General features: G+C 48.4%; 1 protein-coding gene across 9 annotated transcripts in view; it reads right to left on the reverse strand.

The window, feature by feature from the left end:
• PIK3CD (phosphatidylinositol-4,5-bisphosphate 3-kinase catalytic subunit delta) overlaps nt 1-26,952 on the reverse strand; it is a 54,919-nt gene extending 27,967 nt beyond the window's left edge. For 3 of the 9 annotated variants that reach the window (XR_003997145.1, XM_030537942.1, XM_030537934.1), the window contains exons 1-6: nt 26,814-26,952; nt 10,852-11,015; nt 8,549-8,777; nt 7,885-8,192; nt 6,826-7,005; nt 5,882-6,031 (exon numbers count right to left, since the gene is read on the reverse strand). Coding sequence is in view for 8 of the 9 variants with exons in the window: in XM_030537942.1 (XP_030393802.1) it covers nt 5,882-6,031; nt 6,826-7,005; nt 7,885-8,192; nt 8,549-8,777; nt 10,852-10,992 (1,008 nt within the window). In the remaining variant the exon portion in view is untranslated. The other 6 variants (XM_030537937.1, XM_030537939.1, XM_030537941.1 and 3 more) reach the window with 6 other exon arrangements.
• Between the last annotated feature and the right edge of the window lie 471 nt (nt 26,953-27,423).

Raw genomic sequence — 27,423 nt, forward strand, 5'->3', positions numbered from 1 at the left:
GGAACTCCAACACTACCTTTGGGAGGAATTTAGAGTGTGGCCATAAGGAAAATTTATCTGTGTGGAATATGGTGTAAGGGGGATGTGCCATCATGGCTGCCTGTTCACTGACCCGTCTAGCTGAGGTGATGGTGACCAAGAAAATGACCTTCATGGAGAGGTGGGAGAGGGTGCATGTTGCCAGCAACTTGAAGGGTGGGATCATGAGGGCAGAGAGAACAAGATTAAGGTCCCAAGGGGGTGGGGCTTGAGTACTGGCAGGAAGGCATTGAGTAAACCCTTCATGAAACCGACAGTGATAAGGCATATAAACACACAGCCGCTGTCCACCAGTGGGGAGGGGGGAGGAACTGAGTGCTGTCAAGTGGACTTGTATAGAACTGAGGGAAAGGCCTGACATTTTGAGATCAAGCAGGGAGTCGAGGATGATAGGTATAGATATTGCATTCACTGGGCGGCGATGGCAGTGAGCCCATGAGGTGAATCGTTGCCACTTAACTTAGTAGCAGGCCCTGGTGGATGTCTTCCTGCTTTGGTTAAGGATGTGTCACACCAGGGTGGAGAAGCCCTAACTACCCTCGAACTCCTAATACCAGGCCATGAGGTGAAGGGGGCCTGGGTTTGGGTGCCGAACCCAGCCCCAATCCTGTGTGAAGAGATTGGGAGTGTTGGGAGCTGGAGGGGTGTGTGGGTGAAGAGTTTGAGGTCGTCTGTGAATCAGAACTGGTGTGGCCAGAACAGGGCTACACATATTACGGTAGCTCACTCCTGTTGGATCTTGTGGAAGGAAGGGAACAAGGGGAAAGGTGTAGCAGAGGTCACCTATCCATGGGAGGAGAAGAGCATCACTCTGCAAATCCTCCCCTATGGCTCCCCTGGAACAATAAAGGGTGCATGAGTGGCAAAGAGGTCCCGCCTTGGGGTGCCCCATTGGTAGAAGAGGTATCAGAATGGGATGTCGTGTAACTCCCACTCGTGGGAGAAGTAGAGAGTCCTGCTGAGTGCATCTGCTAGGGTATTTTGGGTGCCTGGGAGGTATGTGGCTTGGAGCATCACGTGGTGTTTGATACAGCAGTTCTGAATGTGGACGGATGTGAAGCAGTGGGTGGGAGACCAGGCACCATCCTGCAGGTTCATGTACATGACCGTGAAGATGTTGTTGGAGAAAAATTGAATGTGGCAGGACCCAATAACAGGAAGAAATGCCTGGCATGCTGTAACGATGCTGGCTTTGGTGGGACACAACTGAGTATGTCAATTCAGGACAAATCGCTTAAAGCAGGGCAGTTACAGCCCAAGGCTGGGGTTTTTCCACCTCTAAGGCAAACCAAACCAGACAGACAGAGAGGACTTTGGTTTTACCCCACTGGCTAACCATAAGTCATACAAGCAATTCCCTTAGACACTCCAGTTTCTCTGTATCACCGCCAGTGCCACTCGTTATGGGGATGAATGGTTATGAAAACCAATACTTCAGTCAAAGAAAAAAAGGTTCTCCCGATCCTAAAGGACCAAGCTCCAGACTCAGGTCTATATACAAATTGGATCTTACCTACAAATCACGTTGTTGGCAATCCTTTAGAATCTAAAATTTTAAAGGTTTATTCATAAAAGGAAAAAGATATAGATGAGAGCTAGAACTGGTGAAATGGAATCAATTACATACAGTAATAGCAAAGTTCTTGGTTCAGGCTTGTAGCACTAACAGAATAAACTGCAGGTTCAAATCAAGTCTCTGGAGTACATCCATAGCTGGGATGGGTCATTCAGTCCTTTGTTCAAAGCTTCAGTTTGTAGTAAAAGTTCCTCCAGAGGCAAGAAGCAGGACTGAAGACAAGATGGAGGACATGCAGCAGCCTTTTATAGTCTCTTGTCATGTGGTCTGTCTTTCTTTGTTCCAAAGACAAGCATTTGGGCACGTGTCAAGAAAAAACCTTAGAGTTCTGTCCATAGGCATGTCCCTGCATACCTTGCTGAGTCACAAGGTGTATAGGCCTTCTTTCGATGGATCATTTGTATAGCTGATGGTCCTTAACGGGCCATCAAGCAGGCTAGGCAGTGCTGACACCAAATTGTCTGGGATGTTACCGAGAGGCGTAGCACAAGTTTGAAATACAGACAGTATACAGCCAATACATATAACTTAAAATACAAAAGTGATACATGCATCCAGATGGCATAATTATAACCAGCACATCATAACCTTGTCTTCGATACCTTAGCTGACCTCTTTGTAAAAGATTTGGTGCCACTACAGGACCTTGGTTGCAACAATGATCTATATGGTCCCAGTTCATGTCAATGTCACACATGCAAAATGGACTTCCCTCAGTTCTGGCACATTTATATGAATCCTGGCCTCTCGTGGCATCCAGATCCCCTGTGCTGTGTGATGGTCCAGATGGGCTCCCCAACCTGCAAGGGAGGAGTCTGGTGTAACGGTGGCCTGCAGGGTGGGAGGGAGGAAGGGGGTCCCGACCATGACCTTGGAAGAGTTGATCCACCACATGAAGGAGGCCAGAACTGTCTTGGGGACAATGACGCTGGTATCCAAATGGTCCTGGTTGGGTCTGTAGATAAGCCATAGCTGGAGGCGACGCATGTGCAGATGTGAGTGCAGCGCAATGGAGGTACAAGCTGCATACGTCCAAGGACAGACAGACACAACAGCAGACGCGCTTGTAATGCAGGTCTGCAATTATAGTCATCAGCACTGTGAAGCGGTTCGCCGGAAGGAAGGTTCGTGCCATGATGGAGTCGAACCGTGCCCCAGTAAAGTGAATTGGATGAGTGTCAGTGTGGAAGCAGGCATCCTTCACGTCATGAGCTGCGAACCAGGCCCCGTAGGGGGATAATCAATGCCAGCATCACCATACAGAATCTGGATTTTCTGATAAAGGTGTTTGGTAACCAAAGGTTGAGAATGGGGAGGTGCCCTTTGGGATGAGGAAGCAAGGGGAGTAGAAGCCTCATTCCGTGTAGGGAGATGGGACCAACTCTATGACTCCCTTCCCAAGAAGCGCATCTGCTTCCTGTTGGAGAAAGCATGGATGAGAAGGGTCCTCTAGAGGTGCCTAGGGGGATGGGGCCTGCTGCTGGGGAAAATAAAGAAATTCTACGGTTATCCGTGGTGGATGAGCTCCAGTAGCCAACGGTCCACGGTGATCTTGCCCCAGTTGTGGCTGAATAGGACAAAATGGCCTCAAAAGATGACATGGGGTGGCAACGGGGAAGGTTCGCAGGTCTTGATCGACGCATCAGAACTGGGACTTGGGCTGTTGGTGGGAGAGAGCTGAGGAGGGGGCCATGGCAGAGGTCGGGACGCACTGCTGCTGAGACTGGTGTCTCCTGCATGGGGCTTCCTGTTGGCATTGGTAGTAGGCCTGGCAGGGCACACGCGGACGGGGACGGAACTGCAGTTGCTTCTTGCCTGCATCTTGGAGCCAGAGTATAGATCCCTAGGAATCGTCCCTAAGGGAGTCCATCTTGGAGTAAAACAGCTCGTCCTCATTAAAGGGGAGATCCTCGAATGTATTTGTATTGCTTGGAGGCCTACCTTGGTGACCAGGCATCCCTCATCCACCAGCACGTGAAACTGCTGCGGTTGGTCTGGTGCAGTGGGTTTTCAAACGTTTTGTATTGGTGACTCCTCTCACACAGCAAGACTGAGCGTGACATATACCCCCCCCTTATAAATTAAAAAGGTGTGGGGAGATAATTTAATTTAATGGAGGCTCGGAGCGGTCAGCAACCCCCATGTAAACAGCTTGTGACCCCTTGAGGGGTCGCAACCCCCAGTTTGAGAATCCTTGGGTCTGGTGGCAGTTTGTCCCCGAACTCTGGTAGCCCCATATAGTTATTAAAATCATATTTGGCTAGCAGAGTGTGATAGTTTGCTGCAGCACCGCCAGGGAACACATCTTCCTCCCCAAGAGGTCCATGCGTTTCGCCGCCCGAACTGGAGGGGTTGATTTCTATCTGTGCTGCAGGAGGACGACCTCATTAATAGATGGTCCCTGAGGCTGGAGAATGTCCAGAAGTGGGTGCTGCTGATCCTGAATCTCTTCCAGCAGTATTCCCAAGTCCTCTTCCACCAACTGGAGCAGGACCTGATACTGCCGGTGATCATCTGGCGGAGACAGGGAAGGAAGAATGAACAAGGAGGAAGTGGCCACGAGGACCGGAGGAGCCGGCAGTACTAGTTCAACATCTGCCTCTTCCTCTGTGTTCAATGGTGCCGATGGAGGAGACTGGACAGAGTGACAGGATGTTTGGAAAGGCGGCTAGCAGTGGTGGTAGGTGTTTCAGGGTGCAGCCAAGGCGAAGGGGCCTGTGGGTGTAGTGTGCCCCATGGGTACCAGTACCAGACCCTCGCTGCTGGATCATACACCAGTGGATAAGGCAGTTGGAGACGCAAATCCAAGCTGCGGTGTGACATGGGGGAGAATGAAGGCTCCACCTCCAAAAACTCCTCTGACTCCAAGGATGGTTCCAGCAGTGGGGGAACCAGTGAAATGGGCAGGCTGCAGTGTGACACCAGTGGGGGTCATTCCAGGAGCAGCAGGATCGGTTCATCCACTGGAGCGGGGACCTCATGGGCGAGGGGGGGGCCGGAGAGGATCAAAGAGGATAGCACCAATTCCACAATGGAGAGGCGGGGCTCTGATCAGCCGGAAGTCCTAGTGCCTGTGGAAATGCTCATGGGGCCAGGTAGCATCTCCGGCTTGTCCAAATGGCACAGAGGTGGCAGCGGGAAGGGTGGTTCAGGAGCTGGTGAGCACTCTGGATGGGCGGCTACTAGCACGGCCATCTGTACAGCCAGACCCCGTCTGCGCTGAGCTTTTCCCTCCCCCGGGGGAAGCGTGGGCGTCGGTGTGATTGTCTCTGCCCGTAACATCTCATCCAACTGGGCGCGTCTCAGTAGCAGTCCGGAGTGGGGACCTGCTTTTGTGCCCACGAGAGTGCTTCTTGCTCTGATGGCTGGGTTTGCCCTTCCCCAGTGCTGGATCCGGGGCACGGGAAACAGTGGAAGGGGACGTGCACCGCTGGTGAAAGTCACTGTGTCAGCAGTTCTGATGGGCCCGGATCCACATGAGCAAGCTGCCTCATTGCTTCCTCCATGGAGGAACTTACAGAGGCAGAGCTCCCAAATTTCCCAGGTCCAGCGCAGGAAGGACTCACAGAAGGAGCAAGGAGCTGTGACACAAGCCTCACCAAGGTGATAAAGACAGCACTGGTGCTCATTGCTCATGGAGAATGAATGCAGGCAGGAGACACTGTTTTTAAACCCCAGAACGTGGGCATAGTCCCCACACTGGGGGGAGGGAAATGGGAATGACTAGTACTAACCAACATACTACTAGCTCTGCAACTACTGTAGACAAACGGAGAGAAACCACTGTCTTTAGCAAAAACTAAGAGCACAAAGGAACAGGGCTGAGGCAGGCCATGCGCCAGTAAGAGAGCACTAGAGTGGTGTCGACCCACACAACCTATTATATCCTCGGCTGCAAGCATGAGGGGATGCATGACACACATGTGGGTTAGCAGACACTGCCAGGAAAACCTTTCAGACTCAGGCACATGGTGCGCATGCGCGCCCATGTTTGGAGGACATACAGGGACCATCATTTGAAGAAATAGAGGGTCTCTGTGCAGGTCCTTTATGTAACTGAGGGAGGGGGATCCCCAATTACACCCTTTTGGCCTTGTTATGACCCCTGCATTAAGGGGCCAGGGTGTCACTCTGCCTGTGGGCAGTCACTTCCAAGTGGCACTAGCATCTCAATTTCATTGTGGAAAAGACAGAGAAGCAGCAAATGGGTGTGTCAGGCTGGTGGGAGCAGGGGTAGAAGGGTATCCGGTGTGCTCGCATGGTTACCTTTTTCTTGGGGAGCGGGGGAGGCTTGGAAACCATCTTCGGGGTGTGGGCGGTGCAGTTGGTCTGCTCGTCTCGCATAGCGATGATGGAGGAGAAGTGTACCATCGTCAGGTGGGGCATCAGACCATGGTGCAGGCAGCTCCGGATGTACTGGTGGGAGGAGAAGCAGAGAGAGAACAGAGTAATCATGGTAGAACAGATGACCTGGAAGCCACGAGGATGTGGAGAGGGTAGCGGTGGAGGTGAAGGAGACAGGAGAGGAAGGGCTGGAAGTGACCCAGCAGCCACCAAAACTAGGTTCTCCTGCCAATTCCTTTCTAAACCTACATCTTTCCTAGGCACGAAGAACGCTAAAGACTAAAGTGCAGTTCCAAGAGTGAGTGAGTCCTGGTGCCCAAGCCCATCCCCCATACATGAACTGGGCTGCCTCGTTTTATGGTACGATGCTGGGAAGGATTCATTGCTCCAGACAGCAGAAAGCCCGCCTGCGTCACAGCAGAGGAGTGGGGATGCCGTTTGGGGGACAGTGTTGCTTCCCAGTAGTGGGAGCCATTGTTCAACTCTGACATTCAGCAGCTACACTCTGGCTGGGGAGAGGGGGATGGAGGGAATCACCCCTCAGAACCATAATCCCCCCTCACACACACAATGGGTTTAACTCATTAGCACTCAACGCCAAAGGGACCAACAATTAAGTCAAACTTTCTCCACCCATGACCGAGCCCAGCCTTATGTTCTTTGTGGTGCCTGCTCATAGACTCCCCCTCTAGAGGGCCACCCATTGGGGCAGCGTCCAGGTCACCGTTGTTAACCGGACAATGGACTGGGTTCCTTTAGGGTGTATTTCCAGCTCGACATAAGGAACATGAACGACAATAGCATGGAGCATCCTTTTCCTGCCTCCCAGAGAGAAAAGTGCCTGTACGCTTGGGAAAGAGATTCACCTGGAACTGGTACAGAGGGTAGTTCCCGTAGAGATATTCACATTTCCCTTTCACCTGCAGAGTATAATCCTCAGGGCTCTCCACTGTCTGGTGGCGGAAGACGGTAGCTTGCTTCTTGATGGCATAGCTCATTAACGTGACAGGGAATTCCTTGGGGGAGACTTGGAAGGTGAAGCTCTCCTGCAATCCCAACAAAACAGCACGTACAGTCAAATACCAGCTGAGAAGGGGCTGAAATGAGCATCGGGAGTCGCAGAGAGAGACCCATAGCCCCAGATGCCAGAGGGGATAGCTAGATTCCCCAAAAGGACCTAGGTGTGAAGAGAAGGCTGTGGAGGCAGAGTGATTAGCCACATTAAAAAACAGGGATGAACAGAGTGAAGAGGGGCATGTCCAGTGGTGTGAGCACAGGACTGGGAGCCAGGAACTTCCCAAGTCCTATTTGAAGTTCTGCCACCTACTCCCTCTGCAGCCTTCAGCACGTCATTTAAAACTTCCTGCCTCTACTTCCTCCGTCTGCACAAAAGGGGGACGATACTTGCTAATCAGGATGGCTGCCATGATGAATGCTTGGCAAGCACTACGTGTTATGGATGGTTCATTCAGACTGAGCGGGGGCCTCTGGAAATTTTGTTTAATGCCTGGGCACAACATGCCAGGACTGGGGTTATCAGAGGGCAGCAGTAAGGAATGAGAAGTGATCAGGTGGTCCGTGGCACAGAGAGCCTAATGCCTGGGAGCAGCATGCTGGGATCATGAGACAGCCTGACCCTTCTATTTCAAAAGAAAAGGGGATTTGTTTCATCAGCTCAGAATTCTGAGAGAGGGTGAGAGCAAAGCCCGTTCAGGGAGGGGAGCGTTTCTATCAATCAGCTGTTCGGTGGGGATGTGGCCGGCTTACACACACTTCTTCCAAACATCTCAGTCTCAAGGAGTCACAATAATTCCCAAACAGACAGAACCATGGCGTACTCGTTCCCCGATAGCACCTGGTCCCACAGCTGGACGCAGAACTGAGTGTCCAAACCCTTTACACATAACAGGAAGCTCAGATTTTACCCCGCCAGACTCAAACTTGACGTTGACGAAGATGTTCTTGTTGGGGATGCGAAGGGGGCCGGTCCTGGGACCTTTGGCCAAGGGCTCCAGTTGCAAGGGAAAGTTGTATTCCATCCAGGTCATCCAGCTCAGCTGCTGTCGCTTCACCGCCTTCTCTTCACAGAACTGTCGCATTTTTGCACGGAAGTCATTCACCTCCGGGTCGCGCACCGAGTCAAACTCATGCAAACCTGAGTGGGGTGTTGAAATGAAGAGAGATGATCCACATAGCAGTAGGGTCACTGGTCCTTGATAATCAGCTGCCGCTGCTGGGCGGGGAGATCGCAGCATCAAACAACATATGGTAGAAAAAGCCAAGTCTATAGCATTAGACTATGATGGCTACACAATTACACCAGTCCCTTCTAGGGGCTCTTGCTGGGACAGGCTGGGACTAGACCAGAGGAGAGATCACCCCATGCCTTTCATCAGTCCACAGGGACTCCTATTAGGACTGGCACAGCTGAGAGCTCCCCTAATTTAGTCAGTGCATCTGTGCTATTTCCTACACAGCAACCCTGGTTGAGAGAGGTTGAGCCTGGAGTAACCGAGCTCCCTCTGCTGCCAGCACACGTGCCCTACCCTGATTAAAGCAGCTCTTGCTGGCACTAAGGTGGGGTCTCACCTTTCCCAATAAGCAGGCTGATCTGGGAGTTAATCAGCTTCTTGACGCGGTCACCTTCACGAGCCACCAGTCGAAGGACAGGCAGGAAGGGCTGAATGTCGCAGAGGCGCCGCTGCTCATCCTCCAGCTCCTGCTGCTCGGCTGTCTGGTTGATACACGTGAAGACGTACGCTTCGGGGTCACTGAGCATGTGATACAACGGCTCATACTGTGCGTGACGCCAGACCACCTAGGACAAACCGACAGCAGGATGGAACCACTGATGTGCCGGCTGAACCATCACATCCCCTCCCTACTGCCCCACTCCATTCCCAGAATCCCCCAAGGCCATTACACACAGTCACAAACAACAGCAGGGACAGCTATTGATTGGGATCTTGCAGGGGCTTAACGAAAGCCCCTAGAGAAGAGCAACAGTCATTTGTAGGACACCTGAGAAATGCCATCCCTAGGAAATTCACAACTGCACATGCCTGCTTGCGCCCATGGGGAGAGACGCAATGCACTACAATGGGAGGCAGTGCTAACCCTTTTCACTACATCCCCAGGTCTCTAAGCATAGACGACATGAGTAGCTGTAACTATTACGGACCTGATTATTTCTCGATGACTGTGTGATCTCACAGAATCAACTGTGAGGACCCAATTTTCAGTTAGACTATAACCTGGCTTCCCTTTTTTGTGCATGCAATGAGCTGCAATCTCTCTCTCTAGGTATCTATAGTATCTGAGCACCTCACAATGCTTATTTGTGGATTTTTAGCTTTGCAACATCCCTGCCCAGTAGGAAGGCACTACCCCCATTATACAGATGCGGAGCTGAAGCACAAGTCACACATCTATGACAGAGCCAGGAATTGAAGCCAGGTCTCCTATACCCCAGTCCAGTCCAGTGCCTTCCCCACTAGACCATCCTTCCACCCCAGTGGATGCCAGTTAGACAGTTAACTAATTACCTGATTGTGACCACATAGCTGGTGACTTAATAACTAAAGCACATCTATTGTGCCCACAGTTTTCTGGCCTGAAAACTGCAGGCACAGAAAGAACTTCTAATAATCTGACACCATACGTCTGTCTCTTGTGCTGTGTGAGTCATCTAAGCCAGGCTGCTACTGCAACGAGAATCTTTTCCACTCTGATTTTTGCTCAGTGAATTGAAAAGGTAATTTCATTTCCTCTACTCTTCTGTTCAGCATTTTATTTCTCAAAGGAAACACTGAAAACTTTTCTTTTTAACTAAAAAGTTCCCAATCACCATGACACAGCTTCCGCTGTGCAAAAAAATAAGGATATGTCTACAATGTAATATAAGACCCACGACATGGCCGCAGCTGGCATGAATCAGCTGACTTGGACTTGCAGGGCTAAAAATTGCAGTTTAGACATTTGGGCTTGGGCTGGACCCTGAAACCTTGCAAGGGGGTGGGCCTCAGAGTCCAGGCTCCTGCCAGAATCCGAATATCTATGCTGCTAGTTTTAACCCTGCACCCCAAGCCCCATAAGGCCCAAGTCAATTCACCTGGGATCTGAGACTTGGTACCATGGAATTTTTTATTGCTATGGAGACGTACCCAAAAAGGGAAGTCACAGCAGAGAACAACTGCAGAACACGTGACTTCATCCAGAATTTGTATTCAGCTTCCCGGGGAGGATCTCTCTCGCTGGCCCACAGAAGACCATTGAGACTGAAAGGCTCAGGGTGGAGAGTGGCTGCTCTGGTGTGAGAGCGAGCAATAACGGAATATGGGAATCTTTCACCCCTCAGCTGCTGATTCAAATTTGGCCCATCAGTAGTTACTCAAAAACTATTACCATCTGAGGGCTGATGTGAAACGAGTCAAGTTCCCAGTGGAGTGATGCCCATCACAACTGGCACTGTAATTACATGCATCCAACGAAGTGGGTATTCACCCACGAAAACTCATGTTCCAATACGTGTTAGTCTATAAGGTGCCACAGGACTCTTTGCTGCTTTTACAGATCCAGACTAACACGGCTACCCCTCTGATACTTGTAATTACCTTGTAGGTTGGCAACCTCAGCAGCAATGCCAAGGATTGACAAGGACTGTGGAGAGGGCGTCCCAGAGGAGGGTCCCTCCAAGTAAGGAATGAGGCACTCTATTAGCACAGCGTTGGAGAAGTCTGCATTGCTGCCGGGACATGGCTAAATGGCTTTGCGAATTCAACATCCTTCCCAAACACTGAGCTCACTTAACAAAAACGCCCTGCACACTTGTAAAATCAATCCCAAAGGTGACTCTTTAGCCACGGGGTGAGGCCTGCAGTAAAGGCTGGTACCTGTTTGATGGTGCCCAAGCTGGCATTGCAGGATACAGATAGATTCAGGTATATCCCTGTAGGCAGCAGGAAGTCCACCTGGATGGTTTGGTTTTCTTCCTTGGACCAGAATTCAACAGGGCAATAGATGCCCGGGGGCATCCTGCTCACTTCTTAGCTACAATCTGCAACAAAGGGAGAAAAAGGAGAATTATTTGTATTGCAGCAATTCTTAAAAGCCCCAGCAAGACCAAGGCTAAGCTCTGACAAGACCAGATTATTATCTCCATTTAATGGATGGGGAAACTGGGAATTCAATCTAGTCTCCAGAGTCCAAATCCAGTGCCTTAAAAAGAGACATCCTTGTTCAGGTCCACCCAGATGCTGCCATGGTTATAGTTCAAAGCATCTTCTACTTAGTCATTTAAGAATATGAAATACTTAGTGTTACAGCTGGGCAAAAAAAATTTAGTGAATGGTAAATGTGCCAAAAAATGAATTTTTCTGGGCACCAGAACTGTTTGCAACTTGGGATCAAATTCTGTGAACAGTTTTGGTCAAAAAAACAAACACAAATACAAATACAAATACAAACCCCCACCATTACCTGATTTTTTTTTTCCAGAAATGTCATTTCTAGTGGACATTCTCTTGTGTTAGTCAAACTTTTTTGGTTTTGTTTTTTCCTTTGCATGTGTTTCAGTGACCAGACCCCAGGAGTCACAACTCCCAGCCTGACATGTCATTCCCTGGACCTCACTGTCTCAACCCCCACTTCTGTCTTCCAGAGCCGAGTTCCAGGTGTACAAGGAAGAGCTGGTGCAGGTCCAGATTATAAAAATTTTTAAGATTAAAAATTACTTTGTTTTTAAAAGAATAAGGGGGAATAAATGCACAGAATTAAAGATTATGTCATGGGATGAAACCTCCAGGAATACATCGAACCAAAACTGGCAACCCTACCTCACCTGGTTTCTTCTTTGGGGATATCTAATGCTGATCAGGAGAATTCATCAGTTTCCACCCATTTATCCAGCAGGAAACATCCACAAGAGAACATAGCTTGGATTAATTTACTCTGTTGATTACAGTCAGAAAAGCGTTGTTCCATTTGCTGATCTGTGAAGTGAGTCTGAAGGTGTTGGGTATAGTTCCTGATCGGCAGATGCCCACATCACATCAGGGGTGGCTCCAGTTAGCCCTTTAGGATACGTCTACACAGCAGCTGGCAGCATGCTTCCCAGCGCTTTTCAAGCTAACATGCTAAAAATAGCAGTGTGGCCACAACAGCAAAGGCAATGGCTCAGGCAAGCTATCCAAGTACCTACCCAGAGGGTCAGACAGGGTCGTACTGGCAGTCTCAGCCAAGAAACCAAGGCCTGACTGAGCCACAGGGCTGAACTCCCTTCTTGCTTGCAGAGGGGACTCCCTTCGCGTCAGGGTGAGGCAGGATGACTGTGCTGCATGAGGAGAGCTCACCCTATAGCTTCTCACGCTGTGGATAATCAAGGCTCTGCAGCTGCCAGAAAGGGGTCGTATTTGGGGCAGTGAGTTCTCTCCCCCTTTAATCTGAGAGGGGAACACGAGGCTGCAGGCTGCTGAGGCCAGGGAGGATCCCCAAAGCATCTAGCGAGCTGCTTGCAAGCCAGTCTTATGCATAAATGTGACAAGAGAAGCCCAGAATCTTATCTGCCAGTGCCTGGGAGCGCAACACTTCCCCATCAGCAGTGAGGTAAGGATTCCCAGAAACACGAGCCATGTTTTATCTGTCCCGCTTCCTTAAAGCACATGCTGTATCACACTGGGACCGGATGCAGAGACCACAAGCAGCCCATGTGTCTAAAAGAGGGAGGGAAGGAGCAGGGTTTGAGAGTTCAAGTCAGGCACAACAACAGAAATGATCCTGCTCTCCTATCCTCTCACTACCAGTGAGAGTAGCAAACTTCCACCCGCAACCTTCACTTCCTCACTTAACCAACAGGGTTCCAGTGCTCTCCGGGAGGGCGGCAGCGGGCAGGCGGGGGGGGGGGGGACTCCTCAGCACAGCTAATCTGTATTTTACATCCCATGTGGCATCCTGGAGGTGTGGCTCAGTGATCCAGACAGCAGGTGTGAAATACTGTACCCAGACTCCCTAGCAGCACAGCAGGGCTAATTCAGTCCTTTGTCCTCCCAAGGAAGATAAATCGAAGACCATACAATGAGTGATGCTGAGATTCCTCAGCCCAGGCCTTGAGTAACTCTGCCTGGACCGTAACACCACCATAGTGCCCGGAGATGGTGAGTTAGGAGAAAGAATTCATGCGTCACTTGTGTCATCCCCCCCGAGCATGCCACAGAAGGGTGATCCTCAGGCTGGGCCCTAGCTTGTGTCATGCTCACCTGTGGACATGAAACACGACAACAGGATTTCCCTCTTCACGGAGCCACTCTGTGGCATGCAGTTTACTCAGAGCGTAGCAGCAATACTTCGGGTCACCACCTTGAGCTACCCATATTATATGACTCTTTACACAGGTTGCCTATAAAGCAGGGTAAGGTGGGATGGAGGATTGAAGTTGCTGATTTTGGCTTTGAAAGCTCTAGTAGGCCCTGGCTCTGTTCCCGACATTACCCCCTAGGTGTGCAGGCTTGTCTGGACCCTGCCACCAGAGATCCCATCTTATGCTCCTCCTGTAGCATAAGTGGTAGGGCTCCGACAGGTGTTAGCTTCTTGGCAGGTGCTCAGGTACTACAGTGATACAAGAACCGGAATTATGCTTTAAGGAACTCCGGCTTTAGCTGTGGTGTTCACAGTTCACTCACCCTTGAGGTTCTGCTCTCTCTCTTCCCCACTCTTTAAAATAAAAGCCCCCTCCCAGGCGCTGTTTTAAACATGACCCATGTCCCTGCCTTGGTCATTCTTCCTCCATACTTTTCCTTCTTTCCAACCCTGTAGCCACTCGCCCTGTCAACCTGTATTCATTTAAAATGTTACGGGGTTTATTTATTGTTGTTTGCTGACATTTGGCCAAGTTCTGAACCCCACCCTCCCAGCACCCTGAACACACTGACCATGGCATTTTGGTAAAAGGCCAGGAGCTGGGATGGGTGCCCTTGAGCCAGCATCCACCACTCCACCCCCTTGTGCAGTGTCCTCCCTGCCAGCCTGTCGCTTCACCCCACTCCAGGAGGGCTACACGACCGTCACAGTGTCTGATCTTTCATGCTGAGGGATCCCAGGGCACTTCACGGACCATGGAAAAATATTAGCAAGACCAGCCCACCAGGAAAGCTTCTTTTGCTTTCCCCACCTCCTACGCTCAGCCCGATGTCATCAGTCTCCCCCGCTGAACAACACCTGAGAGCCAAACCTGGCACACATGTGATGAGGGCTGCAGGATGAGGCTATCTATGGCATTTACTTGGCTCCCATAATTTTATCTTTGTGTCTCACGATCATTAATGCATTTACCCTCACAGTACCCAGCAAGGGTGGACAGTTCTATTATCCCCATGTCACAGACAGCAAGTAGGGGCACATAAAAGATTAAATAACTCCCTCAAGGTCAGTCAGAAAGTCGGTGGCAGAGCAGGGAACTAACTCTTGTCTCAGGCCCCAGGCTCATGCCCTAACCACTTAAACACTCTTCCGCCCTGGGTGTGTATTTTAATTGTTTGTCATGTAGGGCCCTGACTGTAGACCTTTCTGGGATATACACAGTTTTGTCATCACACCCATTTGCTCAAGTGGCAGAAAGACAAGTGCTATAGAAAAGCCGAGAGAGAAATAGGCACCAAAGGCTGCATCTCCTCCCTGCACAGAGCTCCCCAGAACCTTACAGAAGTAATAGTGTGTGTATAGGCCACAGACACACAGCACAGCAACGACAATATACCACAAGCATCTCCCATTAGAACACAGCCCTAAGGAGGGGCCTCATCCTCCAGTGCTTCCTCATTCACTGTGGGAAAGAACCTCTTTCCTTGCCCATCTGTGCACAAAAGTCTCTTACCCCAGGGGCAGCATTTTAGCACACACACACACCCCGCATAGCTCCACATGTGTTTGCCTAATAAGAGCATCAGTGAGATGTCCTTTGAGGTAAGGTGACTATATGTCCCAAAGGGAAAACGGGACACCATGTGGGGCTAGTCCAAGCCCTCCCTGCACAGGGCTGACCCAAGCTGAGCACCCCAGCCCCGCTCCCCATGTAGGGCTGGCGTCGCTGCTCACTGGAGCCCAGACATTCCCCCCTGCAAGACTGGGGCTGGTGTCACTACTCGCTTGACAAATGCCCACTTTGGCCAAAAAAAATCGGGACGGTCAGGACAGGGCTTAAAAAAGGGATTGTCCAGGGCTCTGCTTTGGCTGACTGGGATTTTCAAGTCCTGCAGTAGCTGCCTCTTGGAAGGGGCTCTGTGCAATCTGCAGCACTAGAGGAGCTGCCCCTTTATGGGTGCTGCAGGCACGACTGGGTGTGTAGCACTAGGATGAAGGGAAATGTATTTTGTATTCTCTTACGCCCTGAGATGGGCACGGCCCCAGCAGACTGAGGGGCAAAGCTGTCCCGTCTTTACCCCTTACCCTTCTGTAAGGAACAAGCCTGTCTGATGGGGACCAGAACTAAGGCTAGCAGGAGGATGTGTGGGAGAACCCATGCAGGGTAGGAGACAACCAGGTCGCTGCTGGATTCTTGAAAGTGACCTGCATGTCTGAGGAAGGTTTGGGCCACAACCACATCCTCTGCGCAGAGGTGCCAGTCACCCCGGCAGTCTTTAAGACAGACAAGTTCCTATGTGACAGAGATGACAAAGCTCGCACCTCCCAGGGGGTATGGAAGAAGAGGCATGACGCCGCCTCAGTTCCCTAACCTCTCCTAGAAGATCAGGCCTGCGAAAGACAACCAATTTTACAAGGCGATTAAGAAAAGCCCATCGCCACTGAGCATTGATGGCTCCCAGAGCTTTCATCACAGCGTGCTGACCATGGGAACGGCCACACTGTGGAATAATTATATTAGAAATGTAACCCAACTGTGGGAGACTGGGTTGGTAATGAGATACCAAGCTTTCTTCCCACGGCTCCAGTCGCCAGTTCAAAGCTAGCTCAGCAGCAACCAAGAGATGGCAACAACTAACAGTCGTTGCACAAGTTCCTTTGTAAAATGAATGGTGTGGGCTCAGCCTACTTTCTAGGGGACACGTCACCAAAGTGATCACTACTGGCCCTAACTGGCTGTCTTATGGCAGCCTCGTGGCCCGCTGTTCCACTTTGTAATTCCTAGGGGCCTTGTCTTCACTAGGGGTGCTCTTACTTGCAGTTAGCTAACACAACATGAAATCCTAGGGAAGACAAGGCAATCATAGTTTAAAACACAAGTTGGAAATGGAGGTTAAACCTTAAGCTCCCCCACAGCCTTCATCTCACCCTGCTAACCCAAATGAAAGCTGCAAGCTGCCCTGCCTTCACTAGGCTTCTACCTCGTGTTAGTCACCATGAGATTAGAATGCTCCCTTCTTCTTACTGCATTTGCACCACAAGGGCATGCCAGGGCAGGGTTGAAGTACCTTGGTGAGATAATGTGGAAAATACCTGCACTGCACTGTAGTCCCTGAACTGGTATATTGAGGTAGCATTTCCAAAATTACATTATTTGTTGCCATGCTATACACATTAGTACGACATACGTATGGGGCTTCAGTCATGTACTATGAGTTCAGATCATGACCCAAGGACAGAGTCATCACATACAGAGCTCTTCTTTATGCAGCACATTACATAGAGAGACACTTCAAGTTATCCAGTCACTATTGAGCAAGCCAGCCCGTTGAAAAACAAAAAACCCGTCTCCTCCTACAAAGCTTATCAACCACAGCTTCAGTGTGTTTACAACATGCAACCACTCCGGGGGTGAGAAGAAAAAAAAAAGAGAGAGAGAGATCACAAACGGCACAGCATTACGCAAGCCTCCACGATGCTGCACCAGGCAGATGTGAATGCTCCGACGCCTACAAATTGACAGCAACATTGCTAATCCCACGATTGCAAAAATATCTTTCAAGTTTGTAAGAAGTGCCTGTTGCAGAGCTTATAGGTGATGCATGTAGAGTAGGGGACAGCAAGAAGTGACTTTCATGTTAGGCACTGACGGGGGTGGGGAAGACGACCAAGGGAATTTATACCCAGACACACACACGCACACCCTTCCCCCATCCCCTAACTCTGATGAAAATAGACCAAAGTTCCTATTTTGGCTCCATTCTTACAATAAGTTCTGCACAGACAAATCACCGTGGACTCGCCCACAACGAGCTCACTGAAGATGATGGCCTTTGTGGCTACATTTGCCCATTAAAGTTTTAAGTCATCTACGACCAATTAACCTGGCAAATGTATTTATTTATATCAAGTGAATTTCATGCTGCTGCAAGGTGCCAGAACAGCTTCCCTGGGGACTGAATTCATCTCCCTGTGGCAATGCAAGCTTCCCTGGCATCATCCCAGCAAGTGCATCTATCCATACCTACAGGGCTGCATCTCGGCGCAAGAAACCCTTCCATTCTAGGCCTCTTTACTGAATCTTGTCAGCAAGGCAGGAAGGACTCTCTGTTCTCCTACCAAAAGTACTGACACCACCAACTCTTTTCACACAGGCCACTACTAAACAGCCATCAGATGGTGACTTACTGGATGCTGTCAGCCAGGGCAGTCCTTAGGATTTATGGGGCCCTACACAGCATAATTAAACTGGTGCCCTTATGCCTAATGGCAGCCCAGACTCGCAGACCAGAGGGGAGAACGATGCAGCAAAAGATACCAAGCCGCCCAGCCTGCCTCACGGAGCAGAGAATCACAGTTCCCCGCAGACAACCCCATACTCTCTCCCTCAAGCAGAATGTACGTCACTGACGCATTTGGCTCTGTGAATACGGCCCCTGCCTAAGGAGATGGCAGCATGCACTGGGTGTGCGGGAGCCGACCCGCTCTTACCTGCTGTCACAGGCAGTGGGTGAAGAATCCCCAGCCCACCTGTGGCCCTGCCCATATTCTACCCTGCTCTGCCCCAGGCCCCGCCCCCACTCTGCCCAGGCCCTGCCCTCTCACCACTGTCTCCCTTCTCTCTTCCCTCCCTGATCACCCCCTTCCAGTGAAATCCCTGAACTCAAATGAAGCAAATGACATTGGAAAAAAACCTCACTCTTCTGCAATTTCTTTCTAAAGAAAATGGAGCATGTTTTCCACTGCATGCCAGAAAGTGAAGATTGGACATGCAGAAAGTACTTAATTAAAAGCACGAAACTTGGGAATAAAGAATGTCAGTCACAGGTTTTCTGATATACCCTGAAATTTGTCAAGAGATTTATTTGCAAAAACTTTGCAGTTAGAGCAAGTCAGTTGTCCTGCTGAATACAACATTAATTATTATGGAATACATGATGCAGCTCTTCTCTGTTTTACATTTTCTTAATCAGTATTTCTAAGCTGGTTTTATATTTTAAATGTACTCTTAAGCCTTCATAAAGTACTCATTCCAGATTATTACATATTTAACTCACTGAAACAAAGACATTATTTTAAATTAATCAGTTACAGAGGCTTAGTGTATTCATAACAATGTTCACTGCTTTTAGAAAAACGGAACTCTAATTTACTTTGTGTGATCTCCATAACAATAGATGTTTATGAAATTTCACCAATTTTAAAAAATATGTATCCAAAGATTTTAGGCATAACAAAGGATTTTATATCTTACTAAGGTACTGATTTTGCTGGACGGTTCTCTTAAAACTAGTTCATCAAATAGTCAGAAGTAAAGAAAGGGAAACTCTTTTGTCCTGCTATCCGGCAGGAAAGGGGTGTTGTCCCTTTAAGGGCTCTCTACAAGGATTTTTTAGAGATGTGATTTTATCATCATCTTCAGCAACACACTAATGAAATATGTTTAAAGCAAATTTTAAACTAAAGGTCCTGTAGACTAACATGCTCTGAGTAAATTACAGTGATGCACAACTGTTTTTGTCAGTAAATTCAGAAACTAACAGTACATACCTGGGGGTTGGCAAATGCCTGTTTCAATGTTGTGCTAATAGGGCTGGCAGGCTGGAGGCTCTCTCACTTTTAAGTTACTAGATCCCCTCTGGAGTAAGAGTCACCAGGCTGCAGTAGCTAGCCATGGGAGCCTGCAGGAAGGGTCAGAACAGGGATAGGAAAAAGCAGAAGGTTGGACACTAAGACCCAGAGGTGCCCCACGCATCCTGGTATGCCTAAGGAGGGCCCTACGGTCAGCCTTGGACAGATATATGCCAGTGGTCTACTGCAGAAGTTGCTGCTTCAGTCCCCCCTTAGGAAGCCCCTGAGGAACCCAGCCCACATCGTTGTGGAAGCGTTAACACCAAAGACTTGCCCCTGGGCTACAAAGGGCATTCTCTTTTGGGAAAAGTAAGAACATTAATGCTCATCAAACTTTGCTTATACTGTACAATTTCTATTAAGTGATTTATGAAAGGCCCAGACCCTACGGTCCAGGGCTCAGCTGTGCCTAAAGCCATGTTTGTGCATCCCCAATCCCTGGGACAACCAGGAGCTTGATTGACCCTCAACATAAATTAGAGCTACCACAGGGCTACTCTAACTTCTGTTACCATCCATCATACTTTACTTCCTCTTAAGGTCTTTGGTGCCCTCTCCAATATCTGGCCTAGAAACTAAACACAAAAGTTTATTTTACCAAAGTTAGTTTCTTATCCACACAGGTAAAACTCTCCTCCAAGCTCTCATCATCTAACATTTTTATTACTGCAACTTCTCTCTGGCTCTGACAAATGCCATCTTGCTCTGCTCATATCCATTCAGCATACTGTCACAAAGATGCTTTTCTTAGGCCATCACTTGGATCATATCACTCTCTTTGAATCCTTCCACTGGCTCCCCATCCTCCACCGCATCAAATATAAGCTGCTTGTCTCCCCTTTCAAGGTCCTTCACAGTCAATCCCCACCCTACCTAACATCTCTCATTTGCTATCAAACTGTCGATGCACCCCCTCAACCTGCCCATGATGCCAGGCGCCACGGCCCACTTGTTACTTTTTCAAACAAGCACCTTTGTGGTTTCTCCCCTGCTGCCCCATATGCCTGGGAGGTGCTCTCAGAACAGATCTGCAATGCTTCGTAATTATCCACCTTCAAATCCTTCAACCCTCTCCTTTGCCATGATACCTAAAGGAAAAAATCAACAACAGCAACACTGACTGTTGGTGTGTAAAGACTATTGCCTATCATGATGATGAATACTGTCTCGCTGTTCATTTATGCACCCCCATCTATCTGTATTCATCCGTTGTCTCCTCTTGTACTTCAGTTGTATACTGCTTGGGGTAGGGTCTTTTTGTTGTGTTCATACAGTGCCCAATCGGGTGCTGGTCCATGACTAGGTATTATGGTAATACAAATTAATAAATAATTTATAATAAGAATATTAAGTCAATGTTAATTTCTTCAAATCCTCATTTACATTTTCTACTCGATTTCAGTCTATTTGGCCAGCCATATTCTGAACCTTACTTTTACCTAAAATAAAATCAAGGAAAAAATTTCCACATCTTCTCCTGTCTGTCTAAACCAGCCTATAATTTGTACATCAATCGTTTATATTCTGCTGGTTAATTCACTGCATTTCTTCACTAATAGCATTTGTCATCCTTTTGCTGTTTATATATAATCCTATCCATTATAACGTTTCTATACTCAGTGCCTTTGATTTAAAGATTGAAGCACTTGACAATTAATCCCCTTTACTCACCTACTTCATTGGTTGGTTATTATCAAACACAAACTATTACACTGAGGCAGAGGGGTCCAATTCAATTTGTCCAAGATGGTAGAACAAGAACTAAATCAGGAGTCAGACCCACCAGTACTTTGTTCTGAACACTAGACAATGTTCCCTTCCTTGATAGAAGAGCTGATGCTATCCATTGCTTGCTCGTTATCTCCTAGTGTTAAAATATCAGTGAAGAACATCAGTGTAGTGACCATGGAGCCTCATTAGAGACACCACACGAAGTGGATTTAATATTGCATTGACTGATGTCTCAGCCCTGCAGAGCAAACCTTTTGCTGAAGTCAAGGGGAATTTTATCTATGCAATGACCACAAGGTCAGGCTCAAAGCATTCACTTCTTCCCTTTGGTTTAATTCTGCTCTCTCTCATGCAGGAACTCTTGTCTCCAGAGACTGTACACTGCTCACACAAACACATACAGTCATTAGAGGCTCACAGGGAAAAGTAATGGGAAGCAGAGCTCTGCTAATGTAATCTGGACAGGAGCTAACCTTGTTTGTGCATATGGCTAACGGGGAAGGGGCTCTCAGCAAGGGGAGATAGAAAAGAAGTCCTTATGCATAACAGACTGCTCTACTAGGGCTTCCTGCTCCAGAATAAATAGGAAGAAGAATATCAGACTGCTCCACCCTCACTTACACTAATAGACAAGCACGGGTGAAATACCAGATCCTTGAATCTAACCACAAGCACATGCGGAGGGGTTGGGGGGGCAGGGGGACGTGGAGCTCAGGTAAAAAATCATTTAGAAAAGGAAGTCCAAAGCCAATCATCATCCACCATCCTGGAAGTGACACACAATCAATGGGTTTGAGAGAGGAGGCAGAGGGAAAAAGCTGGGAGAAGTTAAAGAGAACAGCAGAAGAAAAGTGAGGAAAATTAGCTGTCTAGAGCAGGGGTTCTCACTGCAAATTTTTTGGTGGCCTCAGAGTGTGGCCATCAAATATTGCTGGTGGCCACTATTACAATTTTCCATAAAATTATTAATTTAGGAAAAACAAATAAATATGCACACATTCAGTTATTTATGTAGGGTTTTTATCTGCACACTCAATAATAATAATGTACAGTTGTCTCTATTCTTTACTGGACCTAAACAGAATAGAAACAAAAATAAGGTGTTTTGCATGTTCTTGCCTTTTTTGTTGTTGTTGGGTTTGGTTTTTTTTTGCTTTTTTAGTTGTGGTTTGGGTTTTTTAAGACTTGCTAGCTAGTAAGTCTGTTCCTGTGAAAAGTGATATTTGTATATTTTTTTAATATCACTTTTCACAGCAGCAGCCTTGTTATCTAGCTCTGAGGCAGTGATGAGTGATATTTACAAACATACACATACCACTTTCCACAGCAGACTCACTCAGCCCTGGCAAGCTAGGAGACAAATTAAGCCCTGGAAGGGGAGGGAGACAGCAGGAGCCAAGGGTGATGGGGTGGATGGGTGAGAGGCTGGGGGCAGCAAGGGCTAGGGGTGATGAGCCCAGGGACTGGGGAAACGGAGCCCGCCAATGCACAGTCAAAACCCAGAGCCCAAAGCCCCATGACTGGAGCCCATGGCCAGAGCCTGCCACCTGCCACTCACCACCCCAGGCCTGAAACTAGAAGCCTGAGCCCCACCACCCCAAGGAAAGTGGGGAACTCACACCAACTGTCTGCTCCTCTGGTGCTTGTGGCTACAAAGTGGGTCAGGGCCCAACCCGTCCTTGCAGCCCAAGGGGAGGAACCGTCGCTTTGCCCCCATCCCCAATCACCGCCCAGGAGGTTGTGGCTGCAAGAAAAGCCCCTGGTGGCCGCATGTGGCCATGGTGGCTGCATGTGAGAAACACTGGTCTAGAGGGACCAAAGAGCTTGTCTGGGTAGAAAGATTTTGGGTGTCACAACCTAATAGATGCATTCATAATGAAGCGATCGAGTTCTCAGTGTTACTTGAGGAAGCATGTCTAGTGGAAACAGTAGAGTCCAGCAGTTAATGCAGGGGCTTAGGCAATCAGGACTCCTAGATTCTATTCCCAGCTCTGACACTAACTCTATGTGTGACCATGGGCAAATTATCTAACTCCTCTGCTTATCAGTTTCCCCAGAAGTTAAACAGAAATACCACAATCTACCTTACAGAGATGCTGCAAGTCTTAAATATTTGTAAAGAGCTTTGGGATCCTTTGATGAAAGGCACGACAGAAGAGGAAGGTGGTATTTATTGCTGCTCAACTGAGGTCAATTTGGAGTTTGGTGGAGCTGGTGATGAATTAAAGCACCTAATTAGAGAGAAGACATTTCTGAAATAAATGTTTCAATCCCTGTATGGGCCATTGATAAAACCAGAAACCCAATACATCTCACTGGTGGAAAAGAAAGAAGCTTCCACATATGTCTAACTATACCATGCAGGAGCCAACTTCCTCTGTTTTTAGCTCCCTCCCTCCCTAAACACACACACACACACACACACACACACACACACACGAGAGATGTACACATATCACAGTTTTTAAAATACCTTCTTCCTCATACCCCATCAAACCACATAATTCAAACTCCACAGCTAAGAACACAGTAGGCAGCGTCTGCTGCCATTAACAACTGGGTGTTGGCAGCACACCCCTAGTACCCAATGACGTAAGGCTGGCTACATTTGGCCAGCCACAAAAATAAGTGGGTGATTCCTAATAGCTGAAGACAGTCTGCTGAGAGATGAATTCTAAAGCTTCAGGAACAAGGAAGAACAGGCTAAAGTCTTAACAGGACAAGTGCCTTCCACCTACTGGTGCAGAACAGGAATCTCAGTGCAGTGGGAGATTTAGGAGTGAGCCTCATTCAGCCCTCCTTTGCCCAAAGGAAAGTCACTGCAAAATAGTGATCTCTGAGGATAGAAAGGGCTGCAAAATTGGCAGCAGGAGAGGGGAATGTGAAACGAAATTCTTAGGGCTCTGAAAGCAACAAAGCAATCCAGGTGTTAGAGGAAAACATTTCCCAAGCACCAAACTATAGCTCACCAGACTCTGAAAACTTGCTAAAGAAACAGTCTTGCCTGGAGAATAAGAGGATCTCCTTTTGGCACCAAAAATAACAAGGCTTTAGGGCACACAGCACATACTTTTACTGGATCCTCCATATGCCATAGCAACATTGGGAGTTAAGCACCTGTAAAGCTACAAAGCATTGGAACCTAATGGACAATGAGGCCTTATAAAATGAAGAGATTAAATTGAGGTTTGACTCTGCTGAAAATAATTAGGCTGAATATCAGGAAAAAAACTGCCTGATGACAAGGTCACTTCTACTGGCTTGTAGAATAGCCTCCTAAAGCAAGCGATAGAAGCCCCACTGCTTGAGAAGCTAAGGTTGAACCTAGCTGCCCATTACATGCCCAATTTTTAAACATCTCCAGTAATATTCCCCCAAAGATACTAAACCCCCTGAAATTTCTTATATCTCATTCCAGGATAGAATTTTGGGGGCAAGTTTAGAAGAGAGTTTTATTTCCTATACTGGAAATGTCCCCCCGGAATAGAAAACCAGAATTTCTTAATAGCCTAGTAACCTGATCAAATTTGGGAAAGTCAAAGAAATAGCTTACAATAGTTGAATTACACAAGCACCTAAAGCCCCAACCAAGACTGAGGCCCTGTAATACTAGGGACTATACAAAACATACAAGACGACACTGCCCCAAAAAATCTTGCAAACTTATTACACGGCAAGATTAAGGCTGGGTGGGTTATGTAAATCAAGTTGAGGTAATAACGAGGATTTTATAGCAATGGGGAACTGTCTGCATCCCTTAAGTGTTTACTTCCAGACTTCTTAATAAGCAGCAAAGAATCCGGTGGCACCTTATAGACTAACAGACGTTTTGGAGCATGAGCTTTCGTGGGTGAATACCCACTTCGTCGGATGCATGGATGCTACCAGTCTGATACTAGACTTCTTAATGTTTGGGATTTCTTCTGAAGCTGTGGAATTTTTGTAAAGAAGATTTCTGCTGTTAGAAACCTCTTTAATCTAACGGACAAAGTCACATCAAGATCCTATGGCTGGAAATTGAAGCTTGACAAATTCAAACTGGAAATAAGGCCCAAATTGTTATCAAGGAGGAACCATTGGAACAACTTATCAAGCAATGTGGTGAATTCTCCATCACTTGAAGTCTTTAAATCAAGACAGGATATCTTTCTGAAAGACACTCTCTAGTCTCACCACAAGTTATTGTGTTTCATGCATGAATTACCAAGTGAAAGTCTACGGAGGGACTAGATCATTACAATGTACCCTGTCTGGATTTAAAAATCTGTGAAATTTTGGGAGGGTGATGACTGGACACCACTGAAACACACTTTAATTTTAATTTGGAAATTTAAAATGAGATTGGATAAAACATTAGTAAGTGCATAACAGGGACCAATCCTGAATGGGCGGGAGATGGGGATTAAGAAGGGAACGGGTATGAAAGGACCTACTGGACCTTCTTCTCTAGATTGCACAAGTTTATGAACAGAAAAGAGCTGTAATGGTCTAGAAGAAGGAGCAGAAACAAGTCAGATGACATAAGAAATGGATCCAAAAACTCAACATTGGGAAGTGAAACACGTCTGGTCCTACTAGCCCTTCCCCTTCAAAGATGCTTGCCTTCCTTCCCCCCACCCCCACAAAAATATAACCTTATAATGGTCTGCTCTCCAAAACGCTTGTTATAAAAAGCATTTTTCCTTTTTGCTGTTTTGTTTCTGAAGAGTATGATAAGCAAACTGTAACATAGGTTGTCTAGCAAATATTGTTCCTGGGTGTTAAAACAGTTTAACTTACCTAACTAGGATGTCTCTTTTAGGAGCAAATACTTCCAAGTAAAACCACTAACCATTCAATCCAAACAAGACCAGTCTGAAAAAATCGTTGCAGTCAAAGTTGTTACACACAAAAGGACACAGTGCTTCAAGCTTGTTTTTACTCTTGCAATAAAAACATCTCAATCTCTTATGCTGCTTTGGAAACAAACTCATCTCATTTCTTAATGTTACATATTAATATCAGAACACAAAAATGACTGAATTCACGCTGAGACGCACTCAAAGGAAGTAGGAGGATCTTAGTGGAGAATAGGTCATATCCTAGAAACAGAGCATTGCGCTGATATATTGGATACAATACATCATAATTAACGTGCTAGGATATAAAAAAATCACACATGGCAAAAATATTAAATGGCTACTCCTAGGAGATGGAGGGAAGCATATTTTAAATCAGAGTCTGACTTGAATCATTTTTCGAGCTGTGTATAGCAAAGGCATCTTAACAATGAACACTTGGTAGGCTTGTATGTTCTCTAGGCAGGGTTACTGCATTCTGGATGGAGTAACACCAGGTAAATCTCAAGCAGGAGGAGTCCCCATAGAATGAAAAATAAATATTCATTTCGGGACAAAGAAAACTAGTATCTGGCATCAAGCAGCGAAGAGCAGGAGTACGTTCGTGCCTCAGAGGATGGGTCCAGACCACAGGAGCGGAGGGCGGCCCAGTGCTCTGGATTATGACTAAAGGAGGAAGCAGTGAAGCAGCAGCGGGCCTGGCAGTTTTCCCCTTAAGGATGGAGAGAAGGGCCACGCACCAGGGCCAGCCTCGGCCCCGAGGAGCCTGAGCCGGGGTGGGGAGGACAGCGAGGGGCAGCGCTGGGGTGCCACAGAGAGGAGCCCGGGTCACGTTTTTGCATCTGGCGGCTCGTTTCATGGGGTGTCTGGAGGGGAGCGCTCCCCTCCCGCAGGGGTCTGTCTATGTCCCCCCCAGGGCATTGGGGGGCATGCCCCCCACGGGCAATAGGGGACCCTTTCCCACAGGGCATTGGGGGGGCTGCCCCTCCACCGGGCAATAAGGGCCCCTTTCCCCCAGGGCATGGGGGGGCTGCCCCCCCAGGGCAATAGGGGCCCCTTTCCCCCAGGGCATTGGGGGGCTGCCCCTCCACTGGGCAATAAGGGCCCCTTTCCCCCAGGGCATTGGGGGGCTGCCCCCCCAGGGCAATAGGGGCCCCTTTCCCCCAGGGCATTGGGGGGCTGCCCCTCCCCCGGGCAATAAGGGCCCCTTTCCCCCAGGGCATTGGGGGGCTGCCCCTCCCCCGGGCAATAGGGGCCCCTTTCCCCAAGACATGGGGGGAGGGCTCCCCACCTCCACTGACCTGACTCGGCCAGCTCCGTGCCCCTTCCTGGCCGGGCTCCTGCTCTCCCCGCCCGGCATGAACCCGGTCCCCGAGACTTCGCTCGCTCGCTCGCTCGCAGCCGGGGTAGCGGCGCGGCTGCAGCCGCCGTCCCTGCCGGGGGAGGGGGAGCGGGGGGCTGGGCCCCAGCGCGCGGCTCCGCCCCCTCCCAGGGATAGGCCGCGGAGGGAGGGAGCAGCTGCAAAGTGCCCCACTCGCGGTAAGGGCGTCAGGGGCCGTCTGCAAAGTGCCCGGCCCCAGGCGGCAAGGACTCCCGCGCAAAGCCCCCAGCTGGCGCCCAGGTCCTGCAGCACCAAGTCAAGTAGGTGTTAAATAATAAATAGCCAACAAAAGAACCCAGATTTCCTGATTCCTGTTTCCTTACTTTGCTCCCAAATGACCTACCTCTTTCTCCTCCTCTGTGTGGTTTGTTTCTATTTATGTTACAATAGTTGATCAGAGTAGAAAGAGAATTGTATCTTACAAATGTTAGTGCATTATCCCACTCTCACTTATCAGCTCTTGTGATTTTACCATTCATCTCATGGCATTTGATGTTTTTCTTGAAGTCCCAGACTCCTGGAAGTGTGTG

Source organism: Gopherus evgoodei, chromosome 18 (assembly GCF_007399415.2).
Source record: "Gopherus evgoodei ecotype Sinaloan lineage chromosome 18, rGopEvg1_v1.p, whole genome shotgun sequence".
Classification (NCBI taxonomy): domain Eukaryota; kingdom Metazoa; phylum Chordata; order Testudines; family Testudinidae; genus Gopherus; species Gopherus evgoodei.